Here is a 17,042-nt window from a genome sequence, read left to right as displayed (position 1 = left end):
CAATCTGTCCACTTGTCTCTAACCCTCAGAACTGTTTCAAGGAGTGAGGTGGCTACTGGCTCCCAGGAAGAACTGCTTACTGGTTATAACCCTGATTATCGTGCAGTATCAAAGCATTTCTGAACCTATCAGTGAAGCAACCAACTTACTCTTGTGTGACAGCTCTGGGTTGCTTACATCCATGCCTGCATTACATACTGTTCTCCACTGCAGCTGCACCACACCTGCTGCCTCTGTTGTGCCCCTGATGATGTGGAGATGTAGACGCAATCTGTGAGAAGGAGAAAGTTTCTGCATCAAAGAGCCTGGAATATTATTGATTCACAATCTTCCTGTGCACTACATTGATGAAATTTCAAGTTACATGGTCTATAGCTTATCTCAGTTATCAAGCTATTAGAGAGCATGCACTATTTTCACTAATACTATTTTAAAATCCCAGCTGAGGGTTTGTTTTCCTCTCTTCTAGAAATCTGCTACACAAATGCTGCTGAGAAAACAATTAATAGGGTGTAAGTTGTCTTATACCCCTTCTCCATGCCAGCTTCCTACTCACAGAGAAATTTATGTCAGGAAAAAGCCAAAACTCTCTCTAGTGACAGCACTGACATGTGATCTTTCCTTGTCTGTGTCTGGACCCCATTGTGAGAGTGATATGCAGAGCCTGGCTGAGCTCAAATGACTCCAATAGGTCAAAGCTCTGTCCAGAAAACGCTGAGGCCATGCGGTCCTGTTGCAACCAAAGGCTATGGAGAGGACTGTATTTCTTTTTGGAAACATATGCCTGTCATCTGGCATTAGAACTTGCAGTTCGAGGCTGCTGGTACGTGCTCATGTCATAATAATGACTGTGACAGGATTTTTTCCATCTGTAAGTGGAAGATGATTGTAACATTTGGTTTGGCTGCAGCTTTGAAACCACTGAGTTCCCGGCTTAAGAGCAGACAGTGAGGTGAACTCTGCATAAGACTATATTTCAAATCAGCCCAGCAATTAGAGCTGTGTCCATGCAGCACTGTGCAGATCTCTCAGAGCTAATTCCGAAAGAAGCTGGTATACCTGCATATAATACCTGCATGGCAACGTGCAGCTGTTAGCTCCAGCTTCAGAAGTGAGCAGAGCCACTTTAGTGCTGTGTTACATCCTACACTGTTATAGCTGGGTTGCTTCTGGATCAAATTTTTTGGAAGCTCTTCTGCTTTTTCCCCATATCTGTGTGGTGGAGGCACAGCCTATGATGCAGAGTGCTGACCTCAAGCAGCAGCTCTAGATCTGAACACTTGACACTGCTGCTTCAGGCTCGGTACTCTCCCTGCGCTGGTTTTCCCCTCAGGTGAAAGCCACTGGAGAAATGGACCTTACTGGAAACTGCATAATGAAAACTTCTGCTCAGTGCACAGCAGCAACTGAGGACAACCATGCAGTGCTCTAACACCATGCTCTGATTCACAGACAGACACTTACCTGGAATATTATTTTCAGATCTTGTCACTCTATCAGAATGGCTGCAACGGGTTGGGTGGGTTTAAATGTTTTTCCTACAGATTGTCAGAGGTCTGGCACTGCTCCTGTATTACACTGGAATTAAAAGCAAGGGATAGTTTAACTTAGGAATAAGTTAATAAGGAATAGCCCCAAAAGACTGGCTGGTTTCAAGAAAGGATTACTCATTAATATAGCACTATTTGAAGGTACTCATTTTTTATACATAAAATATGGGCAATTGCAAACTGGAATAGAAGCAATAATGCAAACTATTCCTCCCTCTCCTCCCCACCCCAACTACTACAACTAAGATTCTCTGTTTCCAAAGAAAGAAAGAAAGAAAGAAAAAAAAAAAGAGGAAGCAAAAAAAAGAAAAAGTGAAAAACAGAGAGAGAAAGCAAGGAAGAGCATTCTATCTTGAAATTCAGTGGATTTAAGCCCTCCCTGAGACACAGAGGAGAGAGGTCTGCTGAAAGCCCACTGCCACCAGCTTCCATACTTTTAAAATGGTTAAACAGATGAAAGATGGGCTGCCAGTGGTAATATCTCAGAGCCAACCCAGCATTTTGTTTTGCTTCTGAAAACAGCCTGCAGGTTAGGGAAGATAACTGAGAATAGTGCTAATAGATGGGGATTCTGCAATTCTGCCTTCAGTTTTCGGGAGAAAAGCCCCAGGCAGAGTTCCTCACAGCATCTAGTCTGGCAGTGGCATGAACAACAGTGGCTGAAGCCATGTGTGTAAAAAGCTCTGAATTTTCCAGCCTAGCAAATATACATGGGTACTCTTGGTCACAGAGAAAACTGAGACTGCCTGAAGCGGGCCACAGATACTCTCCTTAAGCGTTGCTGTCCTTTGCCCTCTTCTTAAGAAAGCTTTGCTAATCTGCAGATCCAGTGGCTCCAATCCATCTATTTGCCTGAGACACTGCAACACACCAGCAGTTAAAGTTAGATGCCCTTCCTGAATTTGTGGCATTCACTGTCAAAAAGCAACAGAGCAGTTCTTTTATTAACACACTGATTTCATACTGGCATATAGAACAGATGTTTACACAAGCCTGTGCGTAGCACGCATTCAGCTATGTCTGTTTTCAAGCTTTTTGGCTAAGGCAAGTAGTCATTGTTCTTATCAGTGACCTGAGGCCAAAAGGGTGAAATAAGGACAGGGCAGCAGCTTTTAATAGAGTTTCCTGGCTCTGGTGGGTTTGTCAGATGTTAACGGTTACTCCTGGCATGGCCAGTGCAGGATGCACAGTCCAATGATTTCTAGCAGAATTTTGCTTTTACTGTCAAGTAACTCCCACGTAAACACGAGTGATAAGACATTCAGATCAGAGGGYATCACAGACTAAAGGGAGGGGGCTTGGCTTTGTTTTGAAAATCTTCAATTATGGAAGGGGTGGAGGGGGAGGGAGTGAGGGGAGGGTAGAGGGCACAAGAAAAAGTTCTCTCCTGCTGCAGCGCCGTAAAGGAATTTCAGGGTATCCCATACAAAACCCATGGCTTGGTGCTGTCCCCCCCGCCACCTTGCTGGTTGCCTTCATTTTCATTGCAGAAGCTTGAAGATAATAAAAGGGATGGGTGGGATATGAAGAGGAAAACTAATACGATTAAGGCTGAATTGGGGCATTGACAGAGAGTTCCTGTAGGTCCTGGGTATTAGCAGTAACAGCTGCTGCACTTCCCATTAGAGGAGAAAGTGAAGAACTTTCCTGAAAGGATGTTTCTCTGGCAGGCTGAGGGGAGCAACGGCAGCGAGGCTGGCAGAGTGCGTGTCCGAGGTAAGTGAGCTGCGCTGGCATGGCCCAGGACTGCACGGGCCCTGGGGGGCTGAGGCCTCACTCCCTGCTCTGCACTGTGAAGGGCGCAGGCACRTGGGTGGGGGGAGAGGCAGGGGGAGCTGCAGATGCTGCCTGGGCAACTCCAGAGGAAAAGAAGTGCTGCTCAGAGGTGCTTCTATGAGCTCCTGAGAGAAAGCACATTCAGCAAGGGAGCCTGAAGTGTATCTAGAGGGGAGGCTGCCTCTGCGAGAATGAGGGCATCCCACCCAGCGTGCTGTAGGGGCTGGAATATTTTGCAACGGCTCCTCTGAATCCCACGAGCATCTCTGGCACACTGCTCATCGGAGTGATGATGCTGCATAGTAGATAGTAAAACTATGTCCATCTGCCCCCTGCTTGAGGCTGGGAATGAACAGTTTCATGTGGCAGCTTTTTAGAGTCAGCTGGCAAGTTTTAGAAGTGACATAAATGGAGATGCAAGCTAGACCTCCTCAGTCTAATTTCCTTTGATTTATTTACATCTACTTACTGACTGAGTGTAAGGTAACCTAAGCCAGGAAAATTTGCACATTGAGAAAATGTTAGAAAGAGCTACATTAAAAGCACACAGCCTGCTTTAAGATTCACATTACCACTCACAATAAATACTGTGTGCCCATTCTTCATCTTCACTTTCAAATGTGTACTGAAAAACAAAAATAATAAAATCCAGTCCAYCCATCCAATCTGCAAATGTTTTGTGCCAGCCACCAAATCTGAGAGATACTAAAGACATGGCATATAGAAATTATTAAACTTCTGTAATGTCAAGAAAAATGTTTGCTCAGATTGAATACGGAGAAATCTTAGCATTAGCCAAAATAGCTATATGTTTATCTTAGGCTTCTAGTGCCAGTTTCAAAGATAGTATCTCTGATGTCTCATAATCAACAAAGAGTTTTGACAGAGAAGGACAAACTAAAATGCTGCTGGAATGTCAAATACGGGTGGTATAGTTAGCACAGACATTCTGGCGGTTGCAGGCAGCCCCACATATCCAAGACTTGAAGCACTGGCTGCTAGAAGATGTTTTGTGCTTATGCAGGTCACAGCGAGGTGCAGAGATGTGTTCTCCCCACGCACGGCCAGGCAGTAATGGGACATAGCTCTGTGCAGTCTCTGCCTGCCAGTGAGCAGGTAGAGGCTGTGCTGTAGCACAAACCTTGCGAGGAACTGGGCATGGCTCAGCTTCCACAGAGTGGCTCTACAGATCTAAGGGATAGATATTTCCCCCTTCTATCCCCATTGAGCAAGTTGTATATGTGTGCTGGGAATGGTAGAGAGTGCTGAGCTGACTTGCGAGCACGTCASTACAGAGCCTTCTCCTCCTGTTAAACACAACAGGAATTTTTAGAGCAAGTGTGTCTCGGCTATTCACTCAATGGATGACTTCACAAGAAATGCATTCTCTTGTGGGGTCCCTCCCTCCCAGCCTCAACAACTTACTTCAAAATGTGAAATTTGTGGATTGCCAGAGAGGCTCCACACGCCACMGAGATCATTTATTCTCCTTCATTCAAAGGCTGTGGGAAAGGCTGTTCTAGAGCTCAGTTAATTCAAAGGTGACAGACACACTTGTGGACTGCAGCTGCCAGAAGTCACTGCTTTGAAGTTAACTTGCCTGTTGTTTTACTGATGTAAGATGGAGGATGGAAGGAAAATCCACATAGTTATCATTGGATGGGCATGCACAACCCTGTGCTTGGTTTCATATACTGCTGCCTTCTCTCATGGAGCGAGTCTTTCTGCCTGTACTGACATGATGCCCAAGCACATGAGAGCTCAGCTGCACAGTCCCAGAAACAACTACGTTACTATCCATACCAATATGTCCTTCTTCTTCCCAGGCGACAAGGTACCAGGTAAGGAACAACAACTAATTTTATACCCTAGCACAGTCATGGAAAAAGCCCTAAAACAGTTATTAGTTCTACCTTGTGGCAGTTTTGTTGACAGATATTCAAATCACATTCAGCCTTGACTCTAAATCCTGTGTACTGAGCAAAGAAGTTTTCTGATCTGTGCTCGGAGGAGCAATTATTAAAGATGAAATGCGTCTAAAAAACAGATGAATGCATCTAAGAAATACACAATAATTAACCTCTGGTGATGATGTTAATCTCTATGAGGGATGGGAAGAGGGTAACTTCCACATGGCACTGCTCTGTGTGAGGTATACCATATCTCTCATCACATGGAAATGAATGTAATTAGAGAGATTCTTCACCTGTTAGGTGTATAAAGTCTGGGCATTTTTGTCAGCAGTTGTCAAGGCTGAAAGGATCACATTCTGCTTGCAGGCTCTTTGCCTAAGTTTTCTCAGGTGATGTCTGACTCCAGATTTTCACCATGTTGCAGGCCAAATGTTTGCTGCTGGTAGGTTCAGATGCTTTGGGTGGGATTCATTCATCTCAACTATGTCTCAGTCATACAGGAGCTCACCACATGCAATGGCRCATGAGAGGCACCTCCAGAAGGTAAGTGACCTTGTCCGATTCCCACGTCTGTCCAAGGATAGGATGAGTCACCCCCTGTCAGTGACCGGCTCTCTTCATGGTGCGTGAAGGTGTCTAAGTGATGACCTTGACTGTTCTGTAGGTTGGGCAGGATGACTCCTCCCCAGCACCACTGCACCTGAGGAAGAAGCAGAGAGATCTGAGATCTACCTTTCTGCAGTCTGGCCACTTGCCTGCTCACTCCTATTTAAACTAATTCTTCTCCGAGGACACTGTACAATCTTTTGTGTACATGCAGCGTGGTACTCAAACCTCCTTCTTTAAAAATGGCTGCATGCTGTCTAACACAATCTGCTTAGCAGCTTATAATCAAGGGGGGGAAAAAAAGACTGAAGCAAATCATCTGTGTAATTTCATACTACAAAGTCAAGAGTAAAGTCTGGCCTCTCTTGTCTAGCATGTCCAAGACAGACTGTAAGGACAAAGATAGTAGAATTTTTTTTGTACAGGGTTTTCTTCTGATTTCAGTGGTACCAATGAAAATTTCACTGCAAACAATTCATCTATGACACAAATCCCTTCATGTGCCATATTTTGTCTTGCAGTGACAGTGAGGAGCAGCCGGGATTTTATGGGCTTTTTGCTTCAAGCTCGCAAGGTGTCTAATGATGAAATTGCTGGCACATTTGTTTTTATTCCTCCTGGTTCCAAACTGCTGACTTGTTCTGAAGATGGTGATACTGTCACCCACTCGGACAAATCCCTGAAAAGAAACTTGTCCTTTGTGTGGAAAGCACCAGATCAACCCATTGGAGACATCAAATTTTTGTAAGAACATGTTGGTTCCTAACCAGAATTTGTGTCTTCTTAGTTAAAAAATTGGCTCTATTTTTCCATTGTACCTGTCCAACACAGTGGTTTGATGTATCTTGAATCCCATATAGTTAAATACTTATCAAATGCTACAGTGGTGTCCCAGCTGGTATATAAATTGCCCTTTTTATCTGCTGGGTAGTGCTCCTTTTTATTTACATGGTCAGTATTTTCTCAGAATAAATACACCAGAAGATGACAGCCTAAGCACTTAGGAAATAGAAACATTAAGGCTAAAGAGAGAACTGTGATCACTTGCCTGACTTTCTAAATAACACAGCCCACAGGACCTCCCTGCCTACAGGATAGTGTTGCATATAATTTCTGTGATTTCTTTCAAATTTAGTGGTTTTTTTAAGTTAAATATGAACAGAATTATTCACAGACAAAGTTACTGTTTTAAATCAAGTAATAAGAGAAAGCAAGCACTGAGTCAAAAATTGACCTCATTGTTCTGCATCAAAGTCCAAAACTGTCAAAATATTTTGGTTCTGTCTTGGAATGAAATTAAAAATTTTCTAACCAGCTGTCATAGAGGAAGCACAGTGATTTTTCATTTTGGAAGAGATGAAATTGTTATGTATTGACTTCACAAAAACACTTAGAAGCTGCTTGGCCAGATCCTTGGCTGCTCCCCAAAACATAAGCTTCCTGGTGAGCCCCATGGCTTGCGCATCTCATCGTGATTCAACACAAATTCATTGAAACAGATATGTTTCTGCTCAGCACGTCCATTTTGCCCACTGTTTTACATTGGGGAAATACCACTAAAATGTGTAAAGCTAAAACAAACAAAAATCACACCACCCCAACAACGCCTGTTCCTAGCCACCCACTCTAATTCTTCCCTCCCTGTCTTTTGACCCCCTAAAGTTGGCTTGTAATAGTGTCTCCCCTTTCTCCATGCCATGCCAGGCCATAGCTCTGAACACGGGCCACTCTCTTCTCCATGGACACCTCCAGCCATATCATCCTCCCTGCTCTCTCCTCTCTCCCCAGCCAGCTCCTATCTCCTCCTCCCTTTATATCTGATGTTGTCACTGCTCTCACATCTTCCTTCCTTCTCCCCCTGCAGGTTTTTTTTGCAGTTGTTCTCTGTTCCTCCCCTCTGCTTCCTGCTAGGTTGCTGAGTCTTGCGCATTTGAGGGATTTCAGCTGGCCCCTCTCAGAGCGGCACAAGATGCAGCAGTCTCCTGCTCCAACCTCCGCGGTCACACCATGGTGGCCCCTGGCAGTGCACAGAGCCACACTGGGGAGTGCTGCACTCAGCTCTTTGCTGGAGCATGTGCTACACGATGCCAGAGGATGGCAGCAGTCCAACTCCACCTAGCTCCTACTGAGATTGTGAAAAGCTGGCGTTCCCATCCCCACTCCCCAAACTATTTATAAATTGGTAAACTTTGAGCAGATTTAATGCAAATAGCAAAAGACACATCCTAACAAACAAGGGTGTTCCCCAGCCACATTGTAAATCCTTCTTTCAAAACTTGTGTCAGAGCATCTGAAAAAATTCCTTTTAAGACTTAAAAATGGCTCATAAGAGTTGTTTAACAAAGGAAAACCAGGGTTGGTTTCCCTTTATCTCATTCTCAGAAGTAGCTGAGCCATCTGAGCTGAAATTCTCCAACAAATATCCAGCTTAAATAAGGCTGTCAGGATGAATGGTTAAAGATTGGTAAAATGCAGTTTTCACATCTGACAAAAAACAGACTGTTAGGCAGGCTCACATATTGAAGGGCTAAGAGAGAGTGCTCTTATTTTTTTCTACCTATACTGCTGTTTGTACAAGTTACATTGACTTCTTTTAATTAGTAAATACCACTGTTGTCTCCTTGCCTACGGAAGATTATAAGCAGAGCTATTCAGAGATTTCCAAATGTACCTCTATCAACATAGCAAATATAATAGTTTTCTTTTCATTTAAGTTCCCACACATTTTTTGACTGATCTTAATTATGAGTGATCCTTCACTCAGTATCTTTCTTATGGGTCCTGCTATCTTTTATTTGTAATATAAAATGTGTGATGGGCTAACCCTTTAAAATATTTTTGCACTGCTTCTGCCGTTAGATTAAAGCATTCCTTTTGATTAGCTAAATGTTCTGATGTTTTATTAATGGTATACAGTGAGTAAATCCTTGCATAATTATATTTTTAACAGCATATCTGTAGTCCAGTCATACTTTGTTCACTGGGCAAAGATTGAATCTGCTATTGTGGCTCAACAAGTGCAGAACAAAACATCTGCTGATAGCCATAAGGCGGCCAAGCCTCTAACACCTGCACCCTTGCAAGCACTCACTGACCCACAAGTGGCAGGTATGGCAAGCAAAGGTATGTGTTTTGTTACTGACAGCTTCTATAGAGTATTTTGACAGCTTATTCCGTGCAACTGTTGAACACAAGTGGCAAACAAGCTAGAGAGGCCCATCTAACTCTTGTAGCTGTTGGTGAGACCCACAATGGCTGTGAAGAACTCCTTGAAGTKAGGGCATGTGTCAGCATTCAAGGTAACAGAGGCAGCCCAAGGAGGGTACCAAAAGGATAAACAGAGTTGCTACATCTTATGATTTCAGTGCAAACCCTAAAATATATCAACTTTTACCTAAAATCTCAGTTCCTGAAGACAAGCAAGTGCAATTTGCAATACTGTCTAAATACATGAGTAAATTTGTCTCCAGATAAGGCTGTTATCCTTCAGGTATGTATTTATATGTATTTATACAGCCTCTATTCAGTAAAACGCTCCACAAATTTAGACTTATATTAAAATCTGACATGTTTCCTAACATTCTTGGCATAGCACCAAGACTGAGTTTTAATTATTTTACATAAATATAATTTGGGCAGTGGGCTTTGTTGCTTCCCTCTCCATCTGGGTTCCTATTTAGAATTCAGTGATATAAAAATAAAAATCACTATTATGATCCTTACTAGTGCATGTTAGCACCAACTGGGATTTGAAATAAACAAAACGAGGAAAATAGATGACTTCTGTTCCTCTTTTATTTTGTGTATTGTCTCTGTGTTTGACAAGATGCCACCTCTCCCACTGCGATTACCAGCTTTCCTCAGTACACAAACACTCTGCCTGGCAGGCTGACTGGCATTGCTGCAACAGAAGTACTGGAGCCGGGTTTTGGTGTCCAGATAGATACACAGACTGTTGCTGACCCAAAGCTGTTGTCTTGGACTTCCCTGGGTGCCACGGCCTTGGCTGCATCCAGCAGAAGTGGAGGAAGTAGCAATTTCAGTGGTCAAGGGCTGGAGCCATCACTTGCTTTCCAAGAACTGAGCATTACAAGCGCTTTGCAAAGTTTCCTCTTCCAAGACTATTCCACCAGCTACAACACCTATGACGGGTACTGCGTGAACACTAAATGCGATAGACTAGACAGTGGGAACAGCTATTTCTCTAACAGTGCTGAGGGAGGAAGTTAATACTAGTTTCAGTGTGGCTGAATGAGGGTCCATGTAGGAAGGTGTTTGTGGCTGTGGGGGAAGGTGAGAAGGTGTTTGCTTGCTTAACTTTTGAAAAATGATCCTTCAGAGATTGCATATGACAGAAAGTGGCAGACACTATTTCAAAACAATTAAAGAGCAGACATTCTCCTGATCATCTCAGTAGAGATAGCCAGCTAGGGGACAGAAAAATGTGATAAAAACTCAGAGCTGATTGTTGCAATATTTTTCTAAAAGCATGTGCAAATATTTGAAGAAATTATGTACTTAGCAGAGCTTTTCCTCCATCTGCAGAGAAACGAAAGAAAGGATTTAAAGCAACTATGAAATTTTGGCTTGAGGATGTCTACTCAGATGCAGAAGTCTTTGAGGGTCAGGGTCATATGGGCTTTCATGCCATGTTTTACACTGGGGATGTAAATGATGGGTATGGGAACAAATGATAAGACATTAAAATAGGCTCTGTATGGTGTGTGTTGATTGTGTGTATCATGAGGCTATTCTAGCAAGTGGTACTCATAATAAATTGTGTACACAGTAGACCCTGGAGATTCTTACTTTGTTTTTTAAAGTGATAGACCTAATATACTAACCTTGTCTTTCCTGTTCCAATATTTTAGAACACAAAGTATTGCCAGCGCTACCAAAACACACTTGTGTTTGACGTGTAAAGAAGGCGAGCAGGTAAGCACTGGGGATGGGGAGGGTGTCTTCTCCAGAGACAGAAATTGCTGGGAGCTGGTGAAAAAACTAACAGAAGAGGAGGATAAAACCTCTCTGCTACATCACAGCACCAAGCAGTCTGTGTAGGTGTCATAAGTGACCAAAATCACCTTGAGACTGTTAAGAATTTTAATTTTTGAATTTTAACTGGAAATTGTTTTTTATATCCATTTTTTCCCTTTGAGCCTGCTGCCTGGATTTCTAAGAGTCCCACTGTAGAAAACATCTAAAATAACTTTTCCATATGTAGACATGACCATAACTACARGCTGCTGGATATTACTGAGCTGGAAATTTGCATTTATTCCAGGAGGCTGAGATATTCTTTCCAGAGGTGCAGTGATCCTGATAGGTACTAGCCATTACATTTACYAGAGGCCTAGGATTTCATCCTGTCTGGCCAAGGCCAGGGAAGTTGCATGCTTTCTGAGGGAAGTTCCACATCTCTCTGTGAACATGATAGACCTATATTCTCCTCAGCTTTAAAGCCTGATTTTCCCCAATAGTTTTAAGCATTTCTTTCTGCCCAAAACTTTTAAAGTAGTCACCTCTTTGTGGTGTCAGTGTGGGCCTGCTCTGTAAGTAAAGACTAAAACATATACGGCATGTAAGATAATTTCCTATTTCTCTGAGCACTGAAATGCGTAAGAAGAAAACATGTTCCTTAATGTGCTCACACAAACACATATCAGGAAGTGCAGACAGTTTAAATGGGTACTTCTGCATAGGAATGCAGCAGTTCAAAACCAGTTTGATATTATTTAGGGAGCTCAATGTCCTGTTTTCAGACCATTTACCTTTTTCTTTAAAGGATTTAAGTTGTTCTTACTTGAGGTCTAAGTAAGTTGCTCTTCAGGGACAGAAAAGCTTAATGTCCCCTTTAGCTGTCATGAAAGGTGCAAACCCAGAAACAGTTTCTCACTTTGTTCTGACTTCAGTGGTCTCTACTATGATTTACACCATGATAAATGAGAACAGTTTCCCCACTGTGAAAACAGGGCAGGGTGAGAATGGCCTGGAGCCCATGGGGCATTTGAGGTCTTGTTCTAACATTGCTCTTCCTGCTTTACCTGCTGGGTGGGACCCTCCTAGCCAAGCCCTGGAGGTAACTGTCTCCTGGGATGCGCAGTACAGCTCAAGTTCCTCTTTCAGGGGAAACACCCCTCCTTTCACTGCTAGGCAATTTCCTGGATCCTGGTGCAGTCATTCTGGCTACTGCTGTTGCTCCCTGCTTGCATGTTTGCTGCTTCTGGGCTTTTGGGAAGGCGGCCAGTGGTTATCCCTTTGATAGGCAGAAGCGCATTTCCTTGCCCTCAGCCTGCGTTTCAAATAGTGGTAGGATGTCAGGACAGAGCCCAGAAAGAACAAGGCAGCGAGGGGTATGGGAGCAGTGCCGGCACAAGAGATTGGGTCACCCAGGAAGGCAGAGGTGGTGGTCAGCCAAAGGCTCGGGTTGACAGTCAGGTGAAGGTGAGCACTGGTCCGAGATGGTTGCAACAGCTGGAGATGGCAGAAAGGACGAGCTGGTGAGAGAGTCTTTCAGGAAGGGGTGACATGGGGAGAGAAAGTCCAGAAAGGTGTAAAATGAGAGCAGTGTTGGGTGAGTAGGTGGCTTCACTAAGGGAGGAACCATGAGCTGGAAAGGGCCTGGTAGAGAAGGGAAAAGACAGTGAGAGAAGGGAGAGAAAGTGGAGGACAGAGGGGGTTATTCAGATGGGAACTTGTGGAGAAGTTAGAAAGTGGGGGTAGCTTAGAGATATGGAAAACAAAGTTAATAGGGGAAGTCTAATAAGCAGGGGATGGAGAGAAGAAAAATATAGAGCTAGATCAGGGTTGCAGGATGCCACAGGAAGAAGAGAGGTAACAGTCCAGAAAATAAAAGAGGAAGAGCCCCTGCAACAGAGAATGACAGAGAAATGTTTAGGAAGAAGAGGAAGATAGAGAAAAAATAAGTGAGAGACATGGAACATGAGCATCTGGCATAGCTATGGAAAGAAGTGAAGAAATGAGAGGACTGAGGGAAAGAAAGAGCTATTGTGCAAGGTGAGACCAAAAGAGCATAACAAAATTAAAATACTGAGAAATAAGGCAAGAAAGGAGAGAAGAAGTAAAAAAAGAAAGGAGTAAAAGAGCAAATTAGGGCAAGGACTTGCAAGGAAATTCCATTTTCTATACTGAAGACCCCAATCCTGCAGTATATCCCTAYGACTTGACCTTCACATTTTGAGGGCAAGTGATCCATACACATGCAACATTAACTTCGCCAGCCAGCTACTTTGCAGTTTGCGTATCAACCACTAAAATTCTTTTATTTGCTGCCTATATTTTACTATCACCTTCACTTTCTTCTGAAATTGTCTCTTCCACAAAGGATGCTCTGACCTTCCCCTACCTTGGTTCACAGCTTGCCAGGGTTCCTACCTCAGCTTTGTGCTCCTGTCAGACTGGCTTCCCAGCAAGATTTAGAAACTGTTAATGACAGTAGCGGGTGAGAGTTTCTCTGTTGTAATTAATGGATGTGTGAAAAAGCCTGCTGGGCTGGACATACTGAAGAGAAGCCAGCTACTAAGGGCCAGATCCAAATCTCAGTGAAGCCAAAGAAAAGACTCCACTACATTTCACAGGTTTTGGATTGGCCCTCAGGTGCCCAGCAGGAAGGGGGAAATTCAGTGGGGGCCTCCTAAATTGTAAGACTGTCTCGCAGTTGGTTTTGGATGAAATCTGTAGCATAGCCTGGACTACAGAAGTAGCATGGGGTGGCTGTCATTTTGTGACTCACAAAATTAGGTGCCTGGCACCAAGCAGAGCCCAAGGAATGCACACAGGCAAGCAAGAACAGTAATTCACGCTATAATGGGCGGTTAGACAACACTGAGAGGCAGCAGATTTCAGACTGTCTGCATAGACTGAGAAAGCAAGACAGTCTTTGGGGAGAGTTCACAGGTTATATGTGACAGTCCCAAAATACTTGTGTCAAAGGTCTTCTGAAGTCCTCTGGATATCCCCTCTCCATGGTTTGAGCCACAGCCTCTGAAGGGCAATACTGAATGGGAGCAGGCTCACTGTGGCCCTAAACATGAAGTTTGGCTGGGAGGATCACATCTGTCCTTTCAGCATGACCCTGGCATCACTAAATGGGGGAATTGTTTATTAAGTGATTTTTTYTGTGATGACAATGTCTGTGAAAAATATCATCACAACAGCTATGGGAGCTGCAGACTTTTACTTACACTAAGTAGTGACCTCCATCTTTGCCTGTGCCCTTCATCTCTGCCCATTCATCACGCTCTACCCTGTGCCTATAGGACCACCTCCCAGTGCCTCATCTCCCATGACAATTGTGATATGGAAAGAACTGTGCTGAATCTAGCTTTTTTCCTAAAAGCTACTGAATAACCAGAGGATGAAATAGGGTTATTCCAAGGGAATTACACAGTGAAGCTGCTAGTGGACGAGAATCTAATCGGCCTCCTTCCTATTGCCTCGCTGGCTATTTTGTTGTGTTTTTGCTTTCAAAGGTGAGTACTGAGAACTGGGCTGTCTTGAAAACCTCCCTGTATGCAACAGCTTCTCGTTCTGCCCCACATGTATACACTCGCCTGCTTGAAACCACTGTGACAACAGCCCAGTTTGGCAATTTGGACACGGCCAGCAATTTGTCATCAGCTTCAAGGCAAATGTCGGAAAGAAAGCCAGCACTGCAGTCAGAGATGGCAGGCTCCAGGGGCGAAGAGGAGGAGGAGGTCAGAGAGGAGGTGGCTGGGAGTACACTGGCGTGGGTGACCAGACTGGTTCCTGAGTCCGTTGTTCCTGGGAAGGGGAAAGACTCTGGCAGAGGGACTCGACTCATAGCAGCCCAACTTGGCATCCTCCTTGTCTGCATGGCTGTCCTGGGCCTGGCTCTGGCAGCTGGGCTGCGCTGTATCTATGCCCAATATTGCCACAAGCGGACGGAAGTGTCCTTCAGCGAACCAGACAACAACGTCATCACCGTGAGAGAAAATGGGGAGATGATGCACTTCCGGAAGATCCGGGAGAACAGCTTTGTGCTGGTTCAGGCCGAGTATAACTGGATCAGTCCATCAGGCAGTGGGAAAAAGACCATAATCTAGACATTTGCAACACTTAAAACAGTGCTATACAGGTGAGCCAGCTGTTTGTGTAGGTGAATATGACCTAACACAGATTATAGGAAGCAGTAGTGTATCTCCTGTATATGCAGCCATAGATAAACAAAAAACAACTGGGAAATGGTGGGGATATGCATGTTCGTTTTGATCATGATACAGATGCAGCGAGTTCAGACAGAGGTGTTAGTCAAAAAAATGTAAATTACAGCTGCTAAGAAAATATAAGTAGATAGATTGTTCTGTGTGTTACACTTCCCACAATTAATATTGTATACCTGCTCATTAATTGTGTCTTTGCAGCCATTACACTTCCTCTATTGCCTTAAGGGTGTAGCCAAAAATAGAAAATCTTCTTCTGCACTGTGGTGTTGTCTCCTGTTTAATCTCAGCAAAAGTTTCTAGTGTTATGCTTTCCTCTCCTTTCTAGGAACCAGAAACCCCTGATTTAAACCACCATTCTCATTTAGAAGTTTATACATTTGATTCTGTGCATTTGATATTTCTCAGATCACAAAATACTTGCCAGTGGATTTTAAGTTCCGATTTGAAAACAAAAAGCAATAGCTCATTAGCGGAGAACATTGATCCGAAGAGTGCAGGTGCTCCTCACATTGCTGAATCGATCTATGGGAATGAAACACAGGGTGGCAGACACCTGCTTTTGGGGGAGAAACATGTCTCCTCATCAGGTGCAAATGGAAGAAAACCTTTCCTATCCATTTGCACCTGATGAGGAAGCTTGTTTAAGCCTAACGGCCAGCATTTACTTTGTCTCTTACTTTGACTCAGTTCAGTAACACTGTGTGCAAGAAACATACACTGAGAAGTACCCTTCCCAGGTCACTTTAGCAAAAGCTGGATGGTAAATTAACAGCATCCTTGTACTCTGAGTTTGTGCAACCTTTCCCCGACTGTGCGGTTTTCTGCAGGAGGCCCTTGGAAAACAGGAAGAACCCTGACACATTCCARATATGAAGAGGTGTAGAAAGCAAGGGCAAAGGTTTATTTTACTGAAGCTTTGAATGATAATGATCCTCTTGAAATGTAAATTTTAGAGCCTTTCAGACAGCAGTAATCATCCCTTCTGGAATCCTGGTGGAGGGGCTCAGATGTTCCCCTGAGATGTGTAAGGCAGAGCAGACTTACATTGCAGTGCTGCAACTTTTGTCACAGCCTGCAACACTCCCCCCTGAGCTAAGCAGATATTGACAGGATCCTGATGGCTCACACTTYCTTCCTGATGAGGGGGACACTGGATAACTGACATCCTGCTCAGCAGGGCACTGTGGCCATCTCCAACTATCTGGCCATCTTCGTCTTTGATAATCAGTCAGTGCTCTGCTCTCACTTCCTCCCCTACATGTCCACTGGATTCAGTGGAGATGCCTGAGACATAAACAAGATCTATTCAAACCCTGCAGTTTGATTAACATAGTGCATCTTCTGCTAATAGGGATTTCCATGTTCAGAAAGAGCTCAGTTCTGACCGTATTATTGTACTGTGATCAGTGACATGATGCTTCGCTGTCCACACATGGCCCAATTACTATCAAGTCAACTTCTAAGCCTAGCAAACATTGGACAAAATAAATGAGAAAGAAAATAAGTGTACTCACAAACCCAGCTTGCAGAGATGAGCTTGGTGGTCTTAATCATTGCTTTTTCAGAAGAAGAGTGGCCACACCAGGGTCCATCCACTGCAGAATAACCAAGGTTAGAGGCAATGCTGTAATTGGAAATATATTTGTTTCAGGAATCAAAAGGATGTTGAGTGAATGTTTTTATGTTCAATAAGTCGAGCTGGAGTACTACATACTAGGAAGTCTGTAAATTTTCAAGTGCAAGTCCAGACACTTACAGTAAAGTTCCCCTTCTATGTCATTGTGCTTTAGAAAGAAATCATATTTCTGTAACCCAATGTAGCATCTAGCATCTAAAGCAAACTGCATTCAAGTTACTGGTAATGCAGCCAAAAATTCCTAATTAACCAAGAAAATAGGTCAACAAACTCTTAAATATTTAAAGAACTATCACATATTATTTGAAAAAGTTTCTTACAATGACATAGTTGCTTATAAATAAATTACAAACAC

The 17,042-nt window shown here is 43.6% G+C and overlaps 1 protein-coding gene across 1 annotated transcript; it reads left to right on the top strand.

The window, feature by feature from the left end:
* Window positions 1-4,947: 4,947 nt before the first annotated feature.
* REELD1 (reeler domain containing 1) lies at window positions 4,948-14,931 on the top strand. The gene is made up of 6 exons (XM_026087540.1): window positions 4,948-5,167; window positions 6,367-6,589; window positions 8,796-8,968; window positions 9,672-9,996; window positions 10,717-10,780; window positions 14,338-14,931. The coding sequence occupies exons 1-6, from the start codon at window positions 4,948-4,950 to the stop codon at window positions 14,929-14,931; spliced, it is 1,599 nt and encodes a 532-aa protein (XP_025943325.1).
* Window positions 14,932-17,042: the final 2,111 nt, after the last annotated feature.

The sequence above is a fragment of the Apteryx rowi genome, unplaced genomic scaffold, assembly GCF_003343035.1.
Source record: "Apteryx rowi isolate R43461 unplaced genomic scaffold, aptRow1 scaffold_72, whole genome shotgun sequence".
Lineage (NCBI taxonomy): Eukaryota > Metazoa > Chordata > Aves > Apterygiformes > Apterygidae > Apteryx > Apteryx rowi.
Note: the sequence above shows the minus strand (reverse complement) of the source record. Positions and strands in the feature narration are given on the sequence as shown.